This window comes from Oncorhynchus keta, chromosome 30, assembly GCF_023373465.1.
Source record: "Oncorhynchus keta strain PuntledgeMale-10-30-2019 chromosome 30, Oket_V2, whole genome shotgun sequence".
NCBI lineage: Eukaryota > Metazoa > Chordata > Actinopteri > Salmoniformes > Salmonidae > Oncorhynchus > Oncorhynchus keta.
In genome coordinates, this window is record NC_068450.1 from 20,099,323 (window position 1) to 20,124,652 (window position 25,330).

Sequence of the window (25,330 nt, forward strand, 5' to 3'; positions counted from 1 at the left end):
GTTCGTAGATGGATTCTTCACCGATCATTTATACCTTCTCCGGAACGTAAACGTTGTTCAGACCTCAAGTTCTGTGAGGTGGAAGAAATTCCTTTGTTCTCTATGAAACTTTACTCTATCTCTATACTGTGTGGCCATGAGGAGATCCTCAGGAATCTACGACCTCTCTCTGACCACAACAGCCTAGTTGAAGGAGGAAAGGGGGAGGCAGGAAGAGGAGGATGGGGCTTGCTGTACCCAAAGAGGGCAACGTCATGACAGTGTTAAGTAATTTTATTTTTCTCATGATTTGGTTGGGTCTAATTGTGTTGCTGTCCTGGGCCTCTGTGGGGCTTGCTTAGGGGACTTTTCTCCAGGTTAATCTCTCTAGGTGATTGCTTTGTTATGCAAGGTTTGGGAATCGCTTTATTTTAGGTGGTTGTAGAAGTTTGATAATTAGCGGTTATCAACCTAATTCTGCTCTACTTGCATTATTTGGTGTTTTACGTTGTACACAGAGGATATTTTTGCAGAATTGTGCATGCAGAGTCTCAATTTCATGTTTGTCCCATTTTGTGAACTCCTGAACTCCTGGTTGGTGAGTGGACCCCAGACCTCACAACCGTAAAGGGCAATGGGTTCCTTAACTGATTCAAGTATTTTATCTTCCTTTTGATGGCATAGAAGGCCCTTCTTGCCTTGTCTATCAGATCGTTCAGAGCTTTGTGGAAGTTACCTGTGGCGCTGATGTTTAGGCCCAGGTATGTATAGTGTTTTTTGTTCTCTAGGGCAATGGTGTCTAGATGGAATTTTTATTTGTGGTCCTGGTAACTGGACCATTTGGAACACCATTATTTTTGTCTTACTGAGATTTACTGTCAGGGCCCAGGTCTGACAGAATCTGTGCAAAAGATCTAGGTGCTGCTGTAGGCTCTCCTTGGTTGGGGACAGAAGCACCAGATCATTAGCAAACAGTAGTCATTTGACTTCAGATTCTAGTAGGGTGAGGCTGGGTGCTGCAGATTTAGTGCTCTTGCCAATTTGTTGATATATATGTTGAAGAGGGTGGGGCTTAACCTGCATCCCTGTCTCACCCCATGGCCATGTGGAAAGAAATGTGTGTGATGTATAATGTTGTATATTTCTCCCCAACACCGCTTTCCATCAATTTGTATAGCAGACTCTCATACCAAATTGAGTCAAAAGCTTTTTTGAAATCAACAAATAATGAGAAGACATTGCTTTTGCTCTCTCTCTATCATTCTCTCTCTATCCTTCACTCCCCCCCTCTCCTCTCTCTCTCTCTCTCTCTCTCTCTCTCTCTCTCTCTCTCTCTCTCTCTCTCTCCTTCACTCCCTATTTCACCCCCCCTCTCACTTTCTCTCTTTCCCTGTCTCTCTCTCTGTCTCTCTCTGTGAAAGTGGTTTCCTGTATTTTTCCCATTTTCTCTGTGTGGAGTAGTGCTATATTTTTCTAATGATAAACTTCAGGCTTGTTTTCCTCTGCTTTTGTAGCAGCAGCTGTGTTGAAGCAGGTAGTTGACGGTATCTGAACTGTGTGTGTTGTTAGATGGTATCTGTGTGTGGGAGAGGGAGAGAGAGTGCATGTCATTGTAGGCCTACAATGTGTGTATATTCTGTGTGTTGACTATGGCCAACCATGTCTCTCTGACAGGAAGATGAATGATGTTTTAAGTCCCCTGTGACTTTGGTGAACAAAAGAAAATACAATCAGTGTTATCTGTTACGGAAACATGCATCGCTGTGCTGCTTTGACTCATTGTTTAAAAATAATAATTTTAGAGAACATAAAAGCCAATAGAAGATGAATTACAGATTCTAGTAGGGTGATATTGTAAAATGTATTTACAATGTTAATGTACTCAAATGCACAGATATTGTTTAGTTTTTTCCCCTGCATTATCAGAGAACATAGGCTTTTATCACAGAAAGGGTTGAGGTGGGCGGAGAGTCTAGGTTATAGGGAAAGAGAAGAGAGGGTATAGGAGAGGTGCAGGGGAGAAGATAGGTGAGGACATAGTTGTGGTCTGAACATGCCAGCTCTTGTTGAGGTAAAGATGTGGGAGCCAGTAGGTATAGAATGAGATCTGAGCAAGTCCTGTATGTTATCTCCCTACCGGTATTCATCTGTGTAGCTATATCGCCTTCCCTCTGTTTGTCTCCCTCCCTTCCCCTCTCACATTCTGGAGTTTGGTATTCACTGTTATCTTCACTATACTCTGTAAGGGCCACACTATCTTCACATATCTTTCCTTTCACCATAGTGTTACATTTAACTGGTTCATAACATTTAATTTTCAATTACTGAAATGTTTTCCCGTATGAAGCAGGTTTCAAATGAATACAGTCTAGTCCCTTGAGGGCAAGAAGGAGATGTATGTTAGTAAGTGCAATATTATCATAAAGAGACATACTTGGAAAACGGAGGAGGAATGGAGGGGAAAAGGAGTCGAAGAGGGAGAGAGTGAGGGAGGTAGAAGGTGAGCTTGAGTTGGTTGAAGATGGTGGGAAAAGGGAGATGGTTTGTCGAAGAAGAATGGAGGAAAGTGTAAGCAGAGTAAGCCATACGCCAGATCTACATCTGGAGGAGAAATAGAAGTGAATGAGGGTGAATTATCCAAGATGGCAGGTGTACTGAAGTTCTCGAAGTGAATTATCCAAGATGGCAGGTGTGTGGAAGTTCTCGAAGTGAATTATCCAAGATGGCAGGTGTGTGGAAGTTCTCGAAGTGAATTATCCAAGATGGCAGGTGTGTGGAAGTTCTCGAAGTGAATTATCCAAGATGGCAGGTGTGTGGAAGTTCTCGAAGTGAATTATCCAAGATGGCAGGTGTACTGAAGTTCTCGAAGTGAATTATCCAAGATGGCAGGTGTGTGGAAGTTCTCGAAGTGAATTATCCAAGATGGCAGGTGTGTGGAAGTTCTCGAAGTGAATTATCCAAGATGGCAGGTGTACTGAAGTTCTCGAAGTGAATTATCCAAGATGGCAGGTGTGTGGAAGTTCTCGAAGTGAATTATCCAAGATGGCAGGTGTACTGAAGTTCTCGAAGTGAATTATCCAAGATGGCAGGTGTACTGAAGTTCTCGAAGTGAATTATCCAAGATGGCAGGTGTACTGAAGTTCTCGAAGTGAATTATCCAAGATGGCAGGTGTACTGAAGTTCTCGAAGTGAATTATCCAAGATGGCAGGTGTACTGAAGTTCTCGAAGTGAATTATCCAAGATGGCAGGTGTACTGAAGAAGTGAATTATCCAAGATGGCAGGTGTACTGAAGTTCTCAAAGTGAATTATCCAAGATGGCAGGTGTACTGAAGTTCTCGAAGTGAATTATCCAAGATGGCAGGTGTACTGAAGTTCTCAAAGTGAATTATCCAAGATGGCAGGTGTACTGAAGTTCTCGAAGTGAATTATCCAAGATGGCAGGTGTGTGGAAGTTCTTGAAGTGAATTATCCAAGATGGCAGGTGTACGGAAGTTCTCAAAGTGAATTATCCAAGATGGCAGGTGTACTGAAGTTCTCGAAGTGAATTATCCAAGATGGCAGGTGTGTGGAAGTTCTCAAGTGAATTATCCAAGATGGCAGGTGTACTGAAGTTCTCGAAGTGAATTATCCAAGATGGCAGGTGTGTGGAAGGTGAATTATCCAAGATGGCAGGTGTGTGGAAGTTCTCGAAGTGAATTATCCAAGATGGCAGGTGTACTGAAGTTCTGAAGTGAATTATCCAAGATGGCAGGTGTGTGGAAGTTCTCGAAGTGAATTATCCAAGATGGCAGGTGTACTGAAGTTCTCAAAGTGAATTATCCAAGATGGCAGGTGTGTGGAAGTTCTGTGAATTATCCAAGATGGCAGGTGTACTGAAGTTCTCGAAGTGAATTATCCAAGATGGCAGGTGTACTGAAGTTCTCGAAGTGAATTATCCAAGATGGCAGGTGTACTGAAGTTCTCAAAGTGAATTATCCAAGATGGCAGGTGTACTGAAGTTCTCAAAGTGAATTATCCAAGATGGCAGGTGTACTGAAGTTCTCAAAGTGAATTATCCAAGATGGCAGGTGTACTGAAGTTCTCAAAGTGAATTATCCAAGATGGCAGGTGTACTGAAGTTCTCGGAGTGAATTATCCCAAGAATTATCCAAGATGGCAGGTGTACTGAAGTTCTCGAAGTGAATTATCCAAGATGGCAGGTGTACTGAAGTTCTCGAAGTGAATTATCCAAGATGGCAGGTGTACTGAAGTTCTCGAAGTGAATTATCCAAGATGGCAGGTGTACTGAAGTTCTCGAAGTGAATTATCCAAGATGGCAGGTGTACTGAAGTTCTCGAAGTGAATTATCCAAGATGGCAGGTGTACTGAAGTTCTCGAAGTGAATTATCCAAGATGGCAGGTGTACTGAAGTTCTCAAAGTGAATTATCCAAGATGGCAGGTGTACTGAAGTTCTCGAAGTGAATTATCCAAGATGGCAGGTGTACTGAAGTTCTCGAAGTGAATTATCCAAGATGGCAGGTGTGTGGAAGTTCCTGAAGTGAATTATCCAAGATGGCAGGTGTGTGGAAGTTCCTGAAGTGAATTATCCAAGATGGCAGGTGTGTGGAAGTTCCTGAAGTGAATCATCCAAGGTGGCAGGTGTACTGAAGTTCTCGAAGTGAATTATCCAAGATGGCAAGTGTGTGGAAGTTCCCGAAGCCCGAGGCTTTGCACAGATGGTCAGGATAAAGATGAGTCTGTGATGGGAGGAGTGAGAGTTTGAGAAAGTGGATCCCTGCCTTTTGGCTGATCCATACAGCACATTTGGTATGTATTCAGACCCCTTGACTTATTCCACATTTTGTTTCGCTACAGGCTTATTCAAAGATGGATTAAATAGTTGTTTTCCCTCATCAGTCTACACACAATAACCCATAATGACAAAGCAAAAACAGGTTTTTAGAAATGTTTGCTAATTTACAAAATATGAAAAAATGGTATCACATTTACATAAGTTTTCAGACCCTTTTACTGTTGAAGCACCTTTGGCAGTGATTACAGCCTTGAGTCCTCATGGGTATGACACTACAAGCTTGGCACACCTGTGTTTGGGGAGTTTCTCCCATTCTCCTCTGCAGATCCTCTAAAGCTCTGTCAGTTTGGATGGGGAGCGTCACTGCACAGCTATTGTCAGGTCTCTCCAGAGATGTTCGAATGGGTTCAAGTCTGCCAACACCATGCTTTACCGTAGGGAAGGTGTCAGGTTTCCTCCAGATGTGATGCTTGGTATTCAGGCCAAGGAGTTCAATCTTGGTTTCATCAGACCAGAGAATCTTGTTTCTCCTTTAGATGCCTTTTGGCAAACTCAGTGGGCTGTCGTGCCTTTTACTGAGGAGTGGCTTCTGTCTGGCCTCTCTATCATAAAGGCCTAATTGGTGGAATGCTACAGAGATGGTTGTCCTTCTGGAAGGTTCTCCCATCTCCACAGACTGATCATCGGGTTCTTGGTCACCTCCATGACCATGGCCCTTCTCCCCCGATTGCTCAGTTTGGCCCGGGCGGTCAGCTCTAGGAAGTGTTTTGGTGGTTCGAAACTTCTTCCATTTAAGAATGATGGAGGCCACTGTGTTTTTGGGGACCTTTAATGCTGCAGACAGTTTTTGGTACCCTTCCCCAGTTCTGTGCCTCAACACAATCCTGTCTCTGAGCTCTACGGACAATCCTTTGACCTCATGGCTTGGTTTTTGCTCTGACATGCACTGTCAACTGTGGGACCTTTATATAGACAGGTGTGTGCCTTTCCAAATCATGTCCAATCAATTGAATTTACCACAGACTGACTCAAAGTTGTAGAAATATCTCAAGGATGATCAATGGAAACAGGATGCACCTTAGCTCAATTTTGAGTCTCATAGCAAGGGTCTGAATTGGTACGTAAATCATGTATTTTGGTTTTTAATATTTAATGCATTTGCAAAAAAATCTAAAAACCTGTTCTTGCTTTGTCCGTGTGTTGATTGGTGAGGAAAAATAAATAATTTAATACATTTTAGAATAAGGCTGTAATGTAACAAAATGTGGAAGAAGTCAAGGGGTCTGAATACTTTCCAAATGCACTGTATGTGGTTACAAGGTGGGTGAAAAGGGAGTTGGGTGCTGTGGAATTGGTGAAGGTAACCCGAAGAGGTCTTGTGATAATTGTTTGTGTTTGCCCCACAAAGTGATGTTAGGATATTTTAGTTATCCTCTGAGCTTTTGTACCGAATCCATTACGTTGTTTCAAGTGTCAAGCTTCTGGGCATGTGGCATTAGTGTGTAGGGGGGAGGTTCCTAGGTGTGAGAAGTGTGTAGAAGGGCATGAGACAAAGGAAAGTGTTATATTGGTCCTTCTGTAGCTCAGTTGGTAGAGCATGGCGCTTGTAACGCCAGGGTAGTGGGTTCGATCCCCGGGACCACCCATACGTAGAATGTATGCACACATGACTGTAAGTCGCTTTGGATAAAAGCATCTGCTAAATGGCATATATTATTATTATTATTATATTAAAGAAGCTGTATGTGTTAATTGTAGGGGTGCCCATGGGGCTGGGGATCAGAAGTGTCTGGTCCAAGAGAAGATGGTTACCAGGGTTAGTGCAGAGTAGTACAGAGGGTGTCGTACGCTGAGGCAGTGAAGAAAGTAGAGGAAGATGGGTCAAAATGGAGGGATCCTGAGAGGATTTGTGTGAATAGTAGGTCTATGCCAGTAGAGGGATAGGGAAAATAGTGATGTATTTAACAACAACAAAAAATGGAACCTTATTTAATTAGGAAAGTTAGTTAAGAGCAAAGTATTATTTACAATGACTGCCTACCGGGGAGGATCTGCCCCTTAAATGTTCACCTAAAATGACATACCCAAATCTGACTGTGCAGTTAGATTAACAAGAATTTAAGCATCACTTGCTCTGAGACCTTGAAGTAGTTGTTCCCCTTGCTCTGCAAGGGCCGTGGCTTTTGTGGAGTGATGGGTAACGATGCTTCGTGGGAGGCAGTTGTTATATGGGGAGAGGGTCTCTGGTTCGAGCCCAGGTAGGGGCGAGGAGAGGGATGGAAGCTATACTGTTACACTTACAACCTCATGCTAATCGCATTAGCCTGCGTTAGCTCAACCGTCCGGTGGGGGACCCACCGATCCTGAAGAAGTTTTAACTGCCTTGTTCAGGGGCAGAACAACAGATTTTTACCTTGTCAGCTTGGGGATTTGATCCAGCAAACATTCGTTACTGTCCCAACGCTCTAAACACTAGGCTACCTGCCGCATCAGTAAGATTGGATGAAATGTAAGTCACAGAAAATAAAGGTTGTAGAGGCACCTGCAGAGAAGTATTTGGGTGTACAAGATTTCATATCAGAAGAGTTACAGGGTGTAGAGTTATGGTTTGCCGTTCTTCCAGGCCCTTTGCCTGAGGTAGGAGTAGATAGGTTTAAGTAGTGGAATTGGGTGGGTTAGATGGTAAGGTATTTGTTTATGATTTTTTTTCCCCTTTTCCAAGCCAAGTATAAGGGATTTTATACCCCAGTCGAGTCGGTGGCAGTAACGCAACATGTATTGTATGTCAACCGCCTTTAAACCTAGAAGAAACAATAACAAACAGCAAGTTGGCTTGAATACTGCATTAGTTGACATATCTGTTTACAAAACATAACATATGGCGACATCTGGTGGTGTATTTTGGCTGGGGCTCAAGCAGTGGTGGACGTGGCAATGACGTCAGCATCCGGAAATGACCCGGATTCAAACTTTCATTCCATCAGACTCGGCTTGCTAAAAACATCGACATATCTGTGAAGTCTTGTGGAAGTTCGCGAATAGTAAGTTGAATTTTATAACGTTTATCGAGTAAAACTAGATATATACGTTTGATTTGAGTGGTTATGAGATAAAGTTTTCGTTCTTCAAAGAAAACATTCAAGCCACGTCGCTAGGGTTAGCAAAACATCATCAGCTGTGATGGAGTCGACTCTTTAAATAACGTTAGCTTGGAGTAACGAAATAGCTCAATGCCTAAGAACATGTAAATGACAATATTTTTTTTCCCTAGCTAATTTACTATTACTGTCATGCTCGTGTCTGGTAACATTTGTTTCTGTTTCAGTGGTAATGTTGGCTATGCTAACATTAGCTAACTTGCTACTAGCTAGCTATTATGTGGGGGGCAAGCTGAATTGCTAAATAAAACCGAGACGTAGTATTGGTAAATATCTAACTAGATAATTAAGTTATTTAGGCAGCGCGGGGCATCGGTGACGACCTAGCAAAATGTCACTTTACTTGAATTAGTTTCTGTTCCACCTATCAGTACAGATGTGTGTACATTGATTTATGTATATGTGAACATCAATGGACACGGATCGACGCCTCGCTGTTAGGAGTTGACGTCAGGAGGTGTAGCGACTTTCCACGGAGCACGGACCGTCTCCAGGACACTACCAAGATCATTCAGACCCTTCCTGGTGATATACCTGCACCAGGATGACGTGCAGGGATCGCACCAATGAGTTTCAGTCCGCTTGCAAATCCCTACAGACCAGACAGGTATGTAGGTATGGGAGACCCAAGGGCAGTGATGTTGAAGTAACCAAATGATAGTTTCTTGTGCATTTTCCCTCATGTAATCTGGAACAATGATCACTATTTTCATGCTTCTCTCTCGTTCTGCAGAATGGTGTTCAGCCCACCAAGCCGGCCCTTAGTGCTCTCAAGCAACGCAGTGACTTCACCCTCATGGCCAAGTGAGTCCGCCACCAATCTCACCCAAAGAGCCAGCCAACTCATTTACAGTGCACAACCCATTTTCTCAGAGGTGTCGCTGACACTTGTGTGTCTGGTTTGAAATTTAGTAAATGGCCAGTTGTTGCTGTTAGTTTCTCCATGGTGTTTTGATCACATTGTAGCTCAGTGTGATCTCTTTGGAATGCAGTCTGTTCTTTTCTGTTATCTTACAAATCAAATTGTATTGGTTGCATACACATATTTAGCAGATGTTATGGCAGGTCCCGTGAAATGCTTATGTTTCTAGCTCCAACAGTGGAGTAATACCTAACAATACAAAACACACATCTCAAAAAGAAGAAATATCAGAACGCCCAAGGTCAGATTCCGGAATATAAATATATATTTATGCATACAATGGTGTGTATGGACAGTATATGAATAGAAAAAGTGTGTACTGCAGTAGTTATATAGGATGAGCCTTGACTAGAATACAGTATATACATATGAAGTGGGTAAAACAGTATGTGTTCCATGACAATGTACATAGGGCAGAAGTCTCTAAGGTGCGGGGTAAAGTACCTGCACCTTCATGCAGCTATGTACATGCGTTAGCAGATTCCTTTCACTGTTTTCATGTTTTGGCCTATGACTGATGCCAATCTCCTGTTTTGAATCCCTCCAGGAGAATAGGAAAAGACTTGAGTAATACGTTTGCTAAACTAGAGAAACTCACTATATGTAAGTATATAGCAATATTTATGTTTGAACATTTCTCATGAATAACAATTTTGAGTAACTTGTTTTGTCAAATTTCTTGATATATGACTGTTTTGACCTTTTTAGTGGCTAAAAGAAAATCTCTATTTGATGACAAGGCAGTGGAGATTGAAGAGTTAACCTACATCATCAAGCAGGTGAGATTTTGTTTTTGCGTTGACACAGATACCATAAAAACAGTCGGCTGTCTCTCGTCATTAACTATAAATGGTAAACATGATGACCAGTCAGTCAGGTGAAATCTCTAGTCAGAGGCAAACTTGTCTGTTTTAGTGGGCTGTTTGACTCTCTTCTGTATGTCTCCCACTATTCCCCTCTCAGGACATTAACAGCCTGAACAAGCAGATAGCCCAGCTGCAGGATCTGATTCGTTCACGCGGAGCTCCCAGCGGCAGACACATCCAGACCCATTCCAACACCATCGTCGTCTCTCTGCAGGTCTGACTGCCAGTGCCTCTACTGCATTATGTAAATGATGTGGATGAGTAAAATGATGTAGCCATATGAAACCTGAGGCTTTAATAATCAACAACCAGGTTTTTGTTTTGTTGCAGTCCAAACTGGCATCCATGTCCAATGACTTCAAGTCGGTTCTAGAAGTAAGAACAGAGGTAAGATTCATTGGAACTTCCAGCCCCTGGAACGTTCTGCCACTGAACCTGAAGAATTCTAATAACGCGTTCTTTCTCTTTCGTTCTCTTTCAATTTGATTGAAGGGATTTATTGGCGTGGGAAACATATGTTAACATTGCCAAAGCAAGTGAAGTAGATAATAAACAATAAAAATGTACAGTAAACATGATATACTCTGTCCCTCTCTGTCTCTAGAACCTGAAGCAGCAGAAGAGCAGGAGAGAACAGTTCTCTCAGCCTCCTGTCTCCTCTTCTTCTCCTCTCCTCGCCAACAACTTCAGTAAGATAGAACACCATGTTTATCTCACCTTCAACCTCTCATTCCTACACCAGATAACTTCACAAATGTCTATTGGAATTTCAATCACCAAACTTGTATTTTCTATCAACTGACCATCTCCTCTGCCAGAGAGTTCAGTGTTGATGCAGGATGAGTCCAGGAGTATGGGGAGTGAGGTGGCCATCAACATGGACAACCAATCTAACCCTCTACAGCTCCAGCTCATTGATGAGCAGGTAAAAACACTTTATTATCACCTGTATTGTGTCTGTCAGTGTTACTATAATGCTGTTTCTCTGTGGTGCAGGACTCGTACATCCAGAGCCGTGCAGACACCATGCAGAACATTGAGAGCACCATCGTAGAGCTGGGTTCCATCTTCCAGCAGCTGGCGCACATGGTGAAGGAGCAGGAGGAGACGGTTCAGAGGTGAGGGATGGAGAGAGACGTGGGGTGGGTGGGGAGGGGGAGCAGAGGAGGAACTTTGAGATGCTTGAGCACTGCCAGACCTTTATCTAAAGCCCTATGTGTTTGTTCCTGTCCTCCCCTGTAGGATTGATGCTAACGTGGAGGACACTCAGCTCAATGTGGACATGGCTCACACAGAGATCCTAAAGTACTTCCAGTCTGTGTCCTCCAACCGCTGGCTTATGGTCAAGATTTTCCTCGTCCTCATCGTCTTCTTCATCGTCTTTGTGGTCTTCCTTGCCTGAGCAGGGAGAAACGACAGAGAAAGAAGGGAATCATGAAGAAGAGAAGGAAGGGGGAAGTCTGAGGTTGTGTCACTCCTAGTGTCTCTTCTGATAGGTTGTGTCACTCCTATAAAACAGTAGTCGAGCAATAGTTCAGGCGGGGTCATGCTGTCTGAAATAAGACAATGGGAAAGCTTGGACTGAGATGAGGGGTTGCCACAGCAACAGTGGGAATGGAGTGTTATTGGATGGTTTGGGACTTGAGGTTCAGCAGACCAACAAATTATAGTAGTTCTCCCCCCACGGAGATTAAGGAAATGCCTGTAATGAAAAGGATATGGTATTGAAACACTTTATAGTATGACCAGAATTCTTGTCATTCGGTTCTTCATTACTTTAGAGACTAAATCATCATAAAACATTTAATCAAAAATTGCTATTTAATGGTTTGATTCTGCAAACTAGTTTTGGTTTTTGGTTAATTTTATTTTATGCCTCGTAATGTTGATTGGTGGAAAGACACGAAGGGCTTACTCATTAACTTCCTGTCTGTGAGCACACAAAATACTGGAGTTTTCTTTCTCATATTGTAATTATGTATTCTAGTTTTTGTTCCTCATTATTATCCTCTTATTAAAGAGAGGGACTTTAAGCACTTCTCGCTCTATCATTCACACCACGCATGAGTGAAAACATTTTTTGTTTTGCTGCGGGACTTTCAAGCTTTCACGCTTCCTTATTTGACAAATGGGTACTTTCAATTTCAAAGAAATGTGACAAGACACCTGTGGTATGAGCTGTTGTTTTATGAAGTACAGGAGGGTTGAAGGTGGTATAACCTGAAGAGGACATTCCCTTCATAGATCCAATCATAAACACAATGTGACGAGTCCGACCCAAACACTTTATAACAAGTTACATAACACTGTTATTGCAGAATGAACAGTTTAGATGATCTGCTTTACCTGCCAGCAAGTCAGCTGGGGTCACTTTGAATACTGTTACCTGTTGTGTGTCCCAAATGCCACTTCCTATACAGTGCACTACTTTGATCAGCTTTATGGGCCCTGGACAAAAGTAGTGCACTAAATAGGGAATCGGATGAGTCTCAAATGGCACCATATGTCATTACTTTGTATTGTCACTTGAGAGAAACCCTTATTAACAGGTTATAACAGCTGTTATTAACAGGTGACATGTTGATGGTTCTGACGCGGTATGAAGGGCTGAATGTACACTAGTGAAGTGACTCTCTATCAATCCTCTCTGCAACTGGCCAGTTTGGACCTTACTGCTTTATTGGAGACTGTCCTCTTCCTCTCTCTCTCTGAGGACAGGCGTCTCTGGGGACAGGCGTCTCTGGGGACAGGCGTCTCTGAGGACAGGCGTCTCTGGGGACAGGCGTCTCTGGGGACAGGCGTCTCTTGAGGACAGGCGTCTCTTGGGGACAGACGTCTCTGGGGACAGGCGTCTCTGGGGACAGGCGTCTCTGGGGACAGGCCATTATTTAACGACCAGAACTTTGTTAATAAGGAAACACTCCTATTTCTTCCCTTTTTTTTGCCAAATGCCTTGACTTCTACAGTGTATAAAGTGCTAATATATTGGAAATAAGTGCATATTAAAAAATAACTATGGGGAAGTACAAAGGACTCTAATTCTTTACTGAGTAAAAGTATTATAGAAGGTTAATAGAATTAACTTATAGAGTAAGAATCACAACCAAAGGACTGGAACAGTAGTAATGGACTCATTGTATTGAATCCACACAAACTCATTATCAAGGATCTGTTGAAAAATAAGGTTTTATTTTATGCATTCAAAATCAAGTTAATTTTGCATTTCAAGTGTTCACACGTTCAGAAGATGTAATTCACAATAAAAACAATGTTTGAAATATTATGGCATACATCTGCTGGCTAAGCTTGCATTTCCACTCTGGTATATGTTTAATACAGCTGCATCTTTTTGTCTAAAGAGTAAGTGGAAATCTGCTGAGGTGTGTCCTGTCAATGTTGCATGTCTCACCTTGAGACATATTTGACTTCTCGACATTCCTTTCTTTGTCCCATTCCTCCCTTCCTCAATCAATCAGATGTATTTTATAAAGCCCTTTTTACATCAGCAGTTGTCCCTCCCTTTCTCAGCCAAGTGCACTCTGTTCGATGGGGGTGATATCAGGCATGCTCATGCTCCTCCCCTTCCTGGCCGCTCTCGCCACATTCGCTGCTCCCTCCTGCTCCTCTTCCTCGTACCAGCTTGACTCCTCCTGCAGGTTGCCGCGCGACCCGCCCAGGCCCCCGCCCCTGAAGGGTGCGGGGCGTAACTTGGAGCGGAAGGTTACAAAGGAGAGGCTCTTGCTGCGTTGTTTGTCCCAGCCGGCTGACCTCATCCTCATCTCCTCGTTCTCCTCTTCTCCCTCCACACAGTCATGTAGAACCGTGCGGAACAGACGAGCCACCTCGTAAACTTCCGGCTCGGTCTTTGTCACCAGATTCCTGAACCTGGATAGAGGACAAAGGTAAAAAAGGAGTTTGTTTGATGTTGATAGAGAGATAAAGGTGGACCTGTTGAGGACCTATCTACCTGAGACATTCAGGATAAGTGGAAAAATGAAGCAGATGCTAAACTACAGGACTGTTTTTCTAGCACAGACTGGAATATGTTCCGGAATTCTTCCCATGGCATTGAGAAGTATGGCATTGATCCCGCTATGCCCTCCGATGAATCATCAAACAGGCAAAGCGTCTACAGGACGAAGATTGAATCGTACTACACCGACTCCGATGTTCGTCGGATGTGGCAGGGCTTGCAAACAATTACGAACTACAAAGGGAAGCACAGCCATGAGCTGCCCAGTGATACAAGCCTACCAGACGAGCTAAATAACTTCTATACTCGCTTCGAGGCAAGCAACACTGAAGCATGCATGAGAGCATCAGCTTTTCCTGACAACTGTGTGATCACGCTCTCCGTAGCCGATGTTAGTAAGACCTTTAAACAGGTCAACATTCACAAGGCCGCGGGGCCAGATGGATTACCAGGACGTGTACCCTGAGCATGCTCTGGCCAACTGGCAAGTGTCTTCACTGATATTTTCAACCTGTTCCTGACCGAGTCTGTAATACCAACATGTTTCAAGCAGACCACCATAGTCCCTGTGCCCAAGAACACCAAGGTAACCTGCCTAAATGACTACCAAACAGTAGCACTCACGTCTGTAGACATGAAGTGCTTTGAAAGGCTGGTCATGGCTCACATCAACACCATTATCCCAGAAACCCTAGACCCACTCCAATTTGCATACTGCCCCAACAGATCCACAGATGATGCAATCTCTATTGCACTCCACACTGCCCTTTCACACCTGGACAAAAGGAACCCCTATGTGAGAATGCTATTCATTGACTACAGCTCAGTGTTCAACACCATAGTGACCTCAAAGCTCATCACTAAGCTAAGGACCCTCGGACTAAACACCTCCCTCTACAACTGGATTCTGGACTTCCTGACGGGCCGCCCCCAGGTGGTAAGGGTAGGTAACAATACATCTGCCACGCTGATCCTCAACACGGGGGCCCCTCAGGGGTGCGTGCTCAGTCCCCTCCTGAACTCACTGTTCACCCATGACTGCATGGCCAAGCACGACTCCAACACCATCATTAAGTTTGCCGACGACGCAACAATGGTAGGCCTGATCACAGACAACGAAGAGACAGCCTATAGGGAGGAGGTCAGAGACTTGGCAGTGTGGTGCCAGGATAACCACCTCTCCTTCAATGTGATCAAGACAATGGAGATGATTGTGGACTACAGGAAAAGGAGGACCGAGCATGTCCCCATTCTCATCGATGGGGCTGTAGTGGAGCAGGTTGAGAGCTTCAAGTTCCTTGGTGTCCACATCACCAACAAACTAACACACCAAGACAGTCGTGAAGAGGGCACAACAACGCCTATTCCCCCTCAGAAGACTGAAAAGATTTGGCATTGGTCCTCAGATCCTCAAAAAGTTCTACAGATGCACCATTGAGAGCATCCAGACTGGTTGTATCAATGCCTGGTATGGCAACTGCTCGGCCTCCGACCGCAAGGCAGTACATAGGGTAGTGCGTACACCCCAGTACATCACTGGGGCCAAGCTTCCTGCCATCCAGAACCTCTATACCAGGCGGTGTCAGAGGAAGGCCCTAAAAATAGACTGTTCCCTCTGCTGCCGCACGGCAAGTGGTACCGGAGCACCAAGTCTAGGTCCAAAAGGCTTCTAAACAGCTTCTACCCCCAAGCCATAATACTCCTGAACAGCTAATCAAATGGCTACCCGGACTATTTGTATTGAACCCCCCCCACCCCCATTTTTATGCTGCTGCTACTCTCTATTATCTATGTATAGTCACTTTACTTCTACCTACATGTACATATTACCTGGACTAACCAATGCACATTGACTCTGTACCAGTACCACCTGTATATAGTCTCCACATTGACTCTGTACTGGAACACCCTGTATATAGCCTCCACATTGACTATGTACCGGTACCCCCTGTATATAGCCTCCACATTGACTCTGTACCGGTACCACCTGTATATAGCCTCCACATTGACTCTGTACTGTAACACCCTGTATATAGCCTCCACATTGACTATGTACCGGTACCCCCTGTATATAGCCTCCACATTGACTCTGTACTGTAACACCCTGTATATAGCCTCCACATTGACTCTGTACTGTACCCCTGTATATAGCCTCCACATTGACTCTGTACCGGTACCCCTGTATATAGCCTCCACATTGACTCTGTACTGTAACCCCCTGTATATAGCCTCCACATTGACTCTGTACTGTAACACCCTGTATATAGCCTCCACATTGACTCTGTACCGGTACCCCCTGTATATAGCCTCCACATTGACTCTGTACTGTACACCCTGTATATAGCCTCCACACTGACTCTGTACCGGTAGCCCCTGTATATAGCCTCCACATTGACTCTGTACCGGTACCCCCTGTATATAGCCTCCACATTGACTCTGTACCGGTACACCCTGTATATAGCCTCCACATTGACTCTGTACTGTAACACCCTGTATATAGCCTCCACATTGACTCTGTACCGGTAGCCCCTGTATATAGCCTCCACATTGACTCTGTACTGTAACACCCTGTATATAGCCTCCACATTGACTCTGTACCGGTACACCCTGTATATAGCCTCCACATTGACTCTGTACTGTAACACCCTGTATATAGCCTCCACATTGACTCTGTACCGGTACCCCCTGTATATAGCCTCCACATTGACTCTGTACCGGTACCCCCTGTATATAGCCTCCACATTGACTCTGTACTGTAACACCCTGTATATAGCCTCCACATTGACTCTGTACCGGTACCCCCTGTATATAGCCTCCACATTGACTCTGTACTGTAACACCCTGTATATAGCCTCCACATTGACTCTGTACCGGTACCCCCTGTATATAGCCTCCACATTGACTCTGTACCGGTACCCCCTGTATATAGCCTCCACATTGACTCTGTACCGGTACCCCCTGTATATAGCCTCCACATTGACTCTGTACTGTAACACCCTGTATATAGCCTCCACATTGACTCTGTACCGGTACCCCCTGTATATAGCCTCCACATTGACTCTGTACCGGTACCCCCTGTATATAGCCTCCACATTGACTCTGTACTGTAACACCCTGTATATAGCCTCCACATTGACTCTGTACCGGTACCCCCTGTATATAGCCTCCACATTGACTCTGTACTGTAACACCCTGTATATAGCCTCCACATTGACTCTGTACCGGTACCCCCCTGTATATAGCCTCCACATTGAATCTGTACCGGTACCCCTGTATATAGCCTCCACATTGACTCTGTATCTGTATACCCCCTGTATATAGCCTCCACATTGACTCTGTACTGTAACACCCCTGTATATAGCCTCCACATTGACTCTGTACCGGTACCACCTGTATATAGCCTCCACATTGACTCTGTACCGGTACCACCTGTACATAGCCTCCACATTGACTACCTGTACCGGTACCACCTGTACATAGCCTCCACATTGACTCTGTACCGGTACCACCTGTACATAGCCTCCACATTGACTATGTACCGGTACCACCTGTACATAGCCTCCACATTGACTCTGTACCGGTACCACCTGTATATAGCCTCCACATTGACTCTGTACCGGTACCACCTGTATATAGCCTCCACATTGACTCTGTACCGGTACCACCTGTATATAGCCTCCACATTGACTCTGTACCGGTACCACCTGTACATAGCCTCCACATTGACTATGTACCGGTACCACCTGTATATAGCCTCCACATTGACTCTGTACCTGGTAACACCTGTATATAGCCTCCACATTGACCACATACAACCTGTACATAGCCTCCACATTGACTATGTACCGGTACCACCTGTATATAGCCTCCACATTGACTCTGTACCGGTACCACCTGTATATAGCCTCCACATTGACTCTGTACCGGTACCCCCTGTATATAGCCTCCACATTGACTCTGTACCGGTACCACCTGTATATAGCCTCCACATTGACTCTGTATAGCCTCCCATTGACTCTGGTAACAACCTGTACATAGCCTCCACATTGACTCTGTACCGGTACCACCTGTATATAGCCTCCACATTGACTCTGTACTGTAACACCCTGTATATAGCCTCCACATTGACTATGTACCGGTACCCCCTGTATATAGCCTCCACATTGACTCTGTACTGTAACACCCTGTATATAGCCTCCACATTGACTCTGTACCGGTACCCCCTGTATATAGCCTCCACATTGACTCTGTACCGGTACCCCCTGTATATAGCCTCCACATTGACTCTGTACTGTAACACCCTGTATATAGCCTCCACATTGACTCTGTACCGGTACCACCCCCATTGACTCTGTAGCTGTATATAGCCTCCACATTGACTCTGTACTGTAACACCCTGTATATAGCCTCCACATTGACTCTGTACCGGTACCCCCTGTATATAGCCTCCACATTGACTCTGTACCGGTACCCCCTGTATATAGCCTCCACATTGACTCTGTACCGGTACCCCTGTATATAGCCTCCACATTGACTCTGTACTGTAACACCCTGTATATAGCCTCCACATTGACTCTGTACCGGTACCCCCTGTATATAGCCTCCACATTGACTCTGCCGGTCCACCTGTATTGACTAGCCTCCACATTGTACCGGTACCACCTGTACATAGCCTCCACATTGACTCTGTACCGGTACCACCTGTACATAGCCTCCCTGACCTGTACCGGTACCACCTGTATATAGCCTCCACATTGACTCTGTACCGGTACCACCTGTACATAGCCTCCACATTGACTCTGTACCGGTACCACCTGTATATAGCCTCCACATTGACTCTGTACCGGTACCCCCTGTATATAGCCTCCACATTGACTCTGTACCGGTACCACCTGTATATAGCCTCCACATTGACTCTGTACCGGTACCACCTGTATATAGCCTCCACATTGACTCTGTACCGGTACCACCTGTATATAGCCTCCACATTGACTCTGTACCGGTACCCCCTGTATATAGCCTCCACATTGACCTGTAACACCCATATAGCCTCCACATTGACTCTGTACCGGTACCACCTGTATATAGCCTCCACATTGACTCTGTACCGGTACCACCTGTATATAGCCTCCACATTGACTATGTACCGGTACCCACCTGTATATAGCCTCCACATTGACTCTGTACCGGTACCCCTGTATATAGCCTCCACATTGACTCTGTACCGGTACCACCTGTATATAGCCTCCACATTGACTCTGTACCGGTACAACCTGTACATAGCCTCCACATTGACTCTGTACCGGTACCACCTGTATATAGCCTCCACATTGACTCTGTACTGTAACACCCTGTATATAGCCTCCACATTGACTATGTACCGGTACCCCTGTATATAGCCTCCACATTGACTCTGTACTGTAACACCATTGACTCTGTACTGTAACACCTGTATATAGCCTCCACATTGACTCTGTACCGGTACCCCCTGTATATAGCCTCCACATTGACTCTGTACCGGTACCCCTGTATATAGCCTCCACATTGACTCTGTACTGTAACACCCTGTATATAGCCTCCACATTGACTCTGTACCGGTACCCCTGTATATAGCCTCCACATTGACTCTGTACTGTAACACCCTGTATATAGCCTCCACATTGACTCTGTACCGGTACCCCTGTATATAGCCTCCACATTGACTCTGTACCGGTACCCCTGTATATAGCCTCCACATTGACTCTGTACCTGTAACCCCCTGTATATAGCCTCCACATTGACTCTGTACTGTAACCCCTGTACATTGACTCTGTACCGGTACCCCCTGTATATAGCCTCCACATTGACTCTGTACCGGTACCACCTGTACATAGCCTCCACCTGTATTGACTCGGTACCATACATAGCCTCCACATTGACTCTGTAACACCTGTATATAGCCTCCACATTGACCTGTACCGGTACCACCTGTATATAGCCTCCACATTGACTCTGTACGGTACCCCTGTATATGTACCACCTGTATATAGCCTCCACATTGACTCTGTACCGGTACCACCTGTATATAGCCTCCACATTGACTCTGTACCGGTACCCACCTGTATATAGCCTCCACATTGACTCTGTACCGGTACCACCTGTATATAGCCTCCACATTGACTCTGACGGTACCACCTGTATATAGCCTCCACATTGACTCTGTACCGGTACCTGTATATAGCCTCCCATTGTACCACCCTGTATATAGCCTCCACATTGACTCTGTACCGGTACCACCTGTACCGGTATAGCCTCCACATTGACTCTGTACCGGTACCACCTGTATATAGCCTCCACATTGACTCTGTACCGGTACCACCTGTATATAGCCTCCACATTGACTCTGTACCGGTACCACCTGTATATAGCCTCCATTGACTCATATAGCCTCCACATTGACTCTGTACCGGTACCCCTGTATATAGCCTCCACATTGACTCTGTGTACCACCTGTATATAGCCTCCACCACCGGTACTCCACCTGTATATAGCCTCCACATTGACTATGTACCGGTACCACCTGTATATAGCCTCCACATTGACTCTGCCTCCACCGGTACCACCTGTATATAGCCTCCACATTGACTCTGACTCTGTACTCTGTACCGGTACAACCTGTACATAGCCTCCACATTGACTATGTACCATTGGTACCACCTGTATATAGCCTCCGCATTGACTATGTACCGGTACCACCTGTATATAGCCTCCACATTGACTCTGTACCGGTACCCCCTGTATATAGCCTCCACATTGACTCTGTACCGGTACCACCTGTATATAGCCTCCACATTGACTCTGTACCGGTACAACCTGTACATAGCCTCCACATTGACTATGTACCGGTACCACCTGTATATAGCCTCCACATTGACTCTGTACTGTAACACCCTGTATATAGCCTCCACATTGACTCTGTACCGGTACCCCCTGTATATAGCCTCCACATTGACTCTGTACCGGTACCACCTGTATGTAGCCTCGCTACTGTTATTTTATTGTTGCTCCTTAATTATTTGCTATTTTCTATTGTTCTTTCTTTTCTTTCTTTCTTTTTTACTTCAGTTTATTAGAAATACTTTCTTAACACTTATTTTTCTTAACTGCATTGTTGGTTTAGGGCTTGTAAGTAAGCGTTTCACTGTAAGGTCTACACATGTATCATGTGACAAATACAATTTGATTTGATGTGTAGTGTACATACACCTCTCTGACACTAATAAGGTACAAAGTCCCACCTGACAATGACAGGGCCACACTGAGATGGTGGCACCCTGGCACACAGGTCCTGCAGTTCTATCAGATCTCGGGGGGTCAGCTCGTAGGGTTGGTGGGTGGGGGCAGTGGCCAGCCATCTATAATCAGCAGAGGAGGAGCTGCGTCGGCGCCGGCCCTCTTGTGTCACCCTCTCAAGGCGGATACGTTCGGTGTGCTTCACCATGGCACCCAGCTCCAGCATCAGAGTATTGGTGACTAGTTCTTCTGCCGTACGCTGTCCAGGCACCTTCGGCTCCAGAGAAAACACTGCTGACCAGGGGAACATCTAGGGATGGGACCAATACAAGTTCTTGAAACTGTTTTCATGCTGCAAATTCATGCTATACGATACAGGATATTAATACAAAACATTTTTGAAGTAAATGTTTTATGCATCTTAATTGTTTAAATGTGTTCTTAAATCTTAATCAGATAAGTGCTTCATTCGGTAAAGAAACATACCTGGGGATACTTGATTGAGAGAACTGCAACTACAGGTAATTAGAATCACTGCAACAATGTATTTTTGTCTTAAGATGTCCTGCCCTTTTCAAGACACCATGTAAAAGTACATTTACCTGTAGTCAAACAGAAGTTTGATAGCTTACCTTTACAAAATTCTATGAGTCAATTATTGAATAGTCTCTTTGTTTGTTACAAATCCTCTTCTTATCAATATGCAGACAATGACATCATTTCACAGTATAAAATATATGTTTCTGTTGTCTTTGGTATGCAACTGGAAAAAATGTACTGTTAAACAGAAAATCTAAAAATCTAAACTCTTTCACACTGATAACTGACCACCTTGTTACCTCGAAGGTCCGTGGCAGATAGGTGTGTGTGTTTGTTCGGGATTGACAATGAATGTAATCCTGTATTAAAATACAGAGTGATTGACAGGTATTTTACCTCACAACAGGACTAACCTCATAAGCACACATGGAGGTGTTGCTAGACGTGTCAGTCTGTACATATCCAGTCAGCCAACTAGAGCAGCGTAGCAGCAGGGGGTACCAACAGTTTTGTTATGTCATCTGTGAATCAAAACAGAGACACTGGACCTTAAATATACAGTAAAACACAAGCAATATCTTCAGCGAGGACTCCTGATGAATGACTCTACTTAGATGCTGGTTGGTAAAGGAATGGTGTGGGTTTTGTCAATGATACTTGCATTTGATTAAATTGAAATGATAAACCTCAGATAAATGTTTATAGAACCCCTAGACCGATAGTGAGCTGAGTGTGACATTGGCAAGGTATTTCTACTCTTCCTGGAAGACCTAGGCACATATAGGAAAACTACCTCATTAGTGACAAAATAGTAACATCAAAAACTATTATATTTAGATCATGATCATCGTCCTAATAACTCCGATGCAGTTCCAGGTATCGTCGTCTGGATTTGAGCGTAATCTGAGATTAGATCTGCGCATGAGGTAAAGCCGCCTCAATGCTGAGTAGTGTGGAAACCAAGGGGGGTTAGAGAAGTAACCATATCCCCATATATATATATATATATATATATATATATAAGGAGGGAGAGCGAAAGAGAGAGAGAGAAAAAAAGGGGGGGAGGAAGAGAGAGAAAGAAAGAGTGAGGAAGAGAGAGTGACGGCTAGTGGATGAGATTGCTGTAGCCTACTAATGAGTGAGACTGAGTTGGATGGGTGGGTGGGTGGATGGGGGTAGGGGGGAGCATCACTCAGATGGCATATACTGGATGACACAGTCATGTTATGTAATCGGGACATGATTGTTATAGTCTGAACATTTCTTTCAGATGCGTGTGTCTTCATATCAAATGTTAAAAAATGTGTTGTCCTTGACTGTGGCAATTTATCAATATGTATCTGTTTCACAAACCCGTCAGTGGGCCTAATATTACAATATGACATAACATGGACAGAATCTGTATCCAGAGATAATGAAGGATCTCTTCATATTTTCTGCAATGATTATAATGTCTGAAATGATTGATAATGATTGATTAGAAGACTAAGGAAAAGCTTAAAACCGAGACATGGTGTGATGAAGGAAACATACAGGAACTCAAATCCTTCTGTTCACCTGATTTAGAATTCCTCACAATCAAATGTAGACCGCATTATCTTCCAAGAGAATTCTCTTCGATTATAATCACAGCCGTATATATCCCCCCCAAGCAGACACATCGATGGCTCTGAACGAACTTTATTTAACTCTTTGCAAACTGGAAACCATTTATCCGGAGGCTGCATTCATTGTAGCTGGGGATTTTAACAAAAGCTAATCTGAAAACAAGACTCCCTAAATTTTATCAGCATATCGATTGCGCATCCAGGGGTGGTAAAACCTTGGATCATTGTTACTCTAACTTCCGCGACGCATATAAGGCCCTGCCCCGCCCCCCTTTCGGAAAAGCTGACCACGACTCCATTTTGCTGATCCCTGCCTACAGGCAGAAACTAAAACAAGAGGCTCCCACGCTGAGGTCTGTCCAACGCTGGTCAGACCAAGCTGACTCCACACTCCAAGACTGCTTCCATCACGTGGACTGGGACATGTTTCGTATTGCGTCAGATGAAAATATTGATGAATACGCTGATTCGGTGTGCGAGTTCATTAGAACGTGCGTCGAAGATGTCTTTCCCATAGCAACGATAAAAACATTCCCAAACCAGAAACCGTGGATTGATGGCAGCATTCGCGTGAAACTGAAAGCGCGAACCACTGCTTTTAATCAGGGCAAGGTGTCTGGTAACATGTCCGAATATAAACAATGCAGCTATTAAACAAGCTAAGCGTCAGTACAGAGACAAAGTGGAATCTCAATTCAATGGCTCAGACACAAGAGGCATGTGGCAGGGTCTACAGTCAATCACGGACTACAAGAAGAAACCCAGCCCAGTCACGGACTTTTAACCCCCACCTGGACAAGGAATGCAGGATGTCTTGCTCCCAGGCAGACTAAATAACTTTTTGCCCGTCAGGAAAATAACCTCACACTCAACGGCTCAACAAAACTAAGGAGATGATTGTGGACTTCAGGAAACAGCAGAGGGAACACCCCTATCCCACATCGATGGAACAGTAGTGGAGAGGGTAGCAAGTACCTTTAAGTTCCTCGATGCATCAACCACACACATCACAGACAAATTGAATTGGTCCACTCACACTGACAGCGTCGCTTGAGAAGACTGGGTACTGGCGCAGCCCCCAGGTGGCGCCATCTTCAACCTCAGGAGGCTGAAGAAAAGTTTTGGCAGTTGTCACCAAAAGCACTCAGGGAGGAGGTGAAACTGTCTACAGATGCACTAAGGAGATGATTGTGGACTTCAGCAGAGGGCTATCCTGGAACGGGCTGTATACACATCACCACCTGGTGAAGAAGGCGCACGGCCTCTTCAACTGCTCCGCCTCAACCAGATAAGGCTCTCCAGAGGGTAGTGAGGTCTGCACAACGCATCACCGGGGCAAACTACCTGCCCTCCAGGACACCTACACCACCCGATGTTACAGGAAGGCCATAAAGATCATCAAGGACATCAACCACCCGAACCACTGCCTGTTCACCCCGCTATCATCCAGAAGGCGAGGTCAGTACAGGTGCATCAAAGCTGGGACCGAGAGACTGAAAAACAGCTTCTATCTCAAGGCCATCAGACTGTTAAACAGCCACCACTAACATTGAGTCATTGACACTGACCCAACTCCAGCCACTTTAATAATGGGAATTGATGGGAAATTATGTAAATATATCACTAGCCACTTTAAACAATGCTACCTTATATAATGTTACTTACCCTACATTATTCATCTCATATGCATACGTATATACTGTACTCTACATCATCGACTGCATCCTTATGTAATACATGTATCACTAGCCACTTTAACTATGTCACTTTGTTTACTTTGTCTACATACTCATCTCATATGTATATACTGTACTCGATACCATCTACTGTATGCTGCTCTGTACCATCACTCATTCATATATCCTTATGTACATATTCCTTATCCCCTTACACCTTGTATAAGACAGTAGTTTTGGAATTGTTAGTTAGATTACTTGTTGGTTATCACTGCATTGTCGGAACTAGAAGCACAAGCATTTCGCTACACTCGCATTAACATCTGCTAACCATGTGTATGTGACAAATACAATTTGATTTGATTTGAAACCCCCTCTTAAATCTTTCTCTCTATTTACAGTTTCATCATACAGTACAATCTTTCATCGCTAGGTGTCATCCAAGAGGTCTTAATTTCCTCCTCCATTCTGACCACACGTCACTGACCGCCGCCTCGTGTCAAATAGTTTTTTGTTGGCTTAGGCTGCACGAGACTCGCGTT

The 25,330-nt window shown here is 44.4% G+C and overlaps 2 protein-coding genes and 1 long non-coding RNA gene across 4 annotated transcripts; 2 read left to right on the plus strand and 1 right to left on the minus strand.

Annotated features, from left to right (window-relative positions):
• The first annotated feature begins 3,312 nt into the window (after positions 1 to 3,312).
• On the plus strand, positions 3,313 to 4,072 carry LOC127913698 (uncharacterized). Its single transcript, XR_008086540.1, has 3 exons — positions 3,313 to 3,462; positions 3,773 to 3,812; positions 3,929 to 4,072. It is a non-coding gene; the product is annotated as an uncharacterized LOC127913698 (long non-coding RNA).
• Positions 4,073 to 7,677: 3,605 nt separating this feature from the next.
• On the plus strand, positions 7,678 to 12,750 carry LOC118363268 (syntaxin-5-like). Of its 2 annotated transcripts, none has more exons than XM_035743951.2 (11): positions 7,678 to 7,815; positions 8,304 to 8,539; positions 8,666 to 8,736; positions 9,402 to 9,457; positions 9,563 to 9,633; positions 9,818 to 9,934; positions 10,051 to 10,107; positions 10,325 to 10,409; positions 10,539 to 10,645; positions 10,717 to 10,838; positions 10,963 to 12,750. In XM_035743951.2, the coding sequence occupies exons 2-11, from the start codon at positions 8,477 to 8,479 to the stop codon at positions 11,120 to 11,122; spliced, it is 909 nt and encodes a 302-aa protein (XP_035599844.1). In that variant the 5' UTR covers positions 7,678 to 7,815; positions 8,304 to 8,476; the 3' UTR covers positions 11,123 to 12,750. The 2 variants fall into 2 exon arrangements, with proteins under 2 accessions (XP_035599844.1, XP_035599845.1); XM_035743952.2 differs by having other exon boundaries at positions 7,680 to 7,815; positions 8,374 to 8,539.
• A 138-nt stretch (positions 12,751 to 12,888) lies between these two features.
• LOC118363270 (protein RD3-like) lies at positions 12,889 to 21,802 on the minus strand. The gene is made up of 3 exons (XM_035743953.1): positions 21,598 to 21,802; positions 20,971 to 21,275; positions 12,889 to 13,605 (listed from the first exon to the last, which is right to left on the minus strand). The coding sequence occupies exons 2-3, from the start codon at positions 21,273 to 21,275 to the stop codon at positions 13,245 to 13,247; spliced, it is 666 nt and encodes a 221-aa protein (XP_035599846.1). The 5' UTR covers positions 21,598 to 21,802; the 3' UTR covers positions 12,889 to 13,244.
• Between the last annotated feature and the right edge of the window lie 3,528 nt (positions 21,803 to 25,330).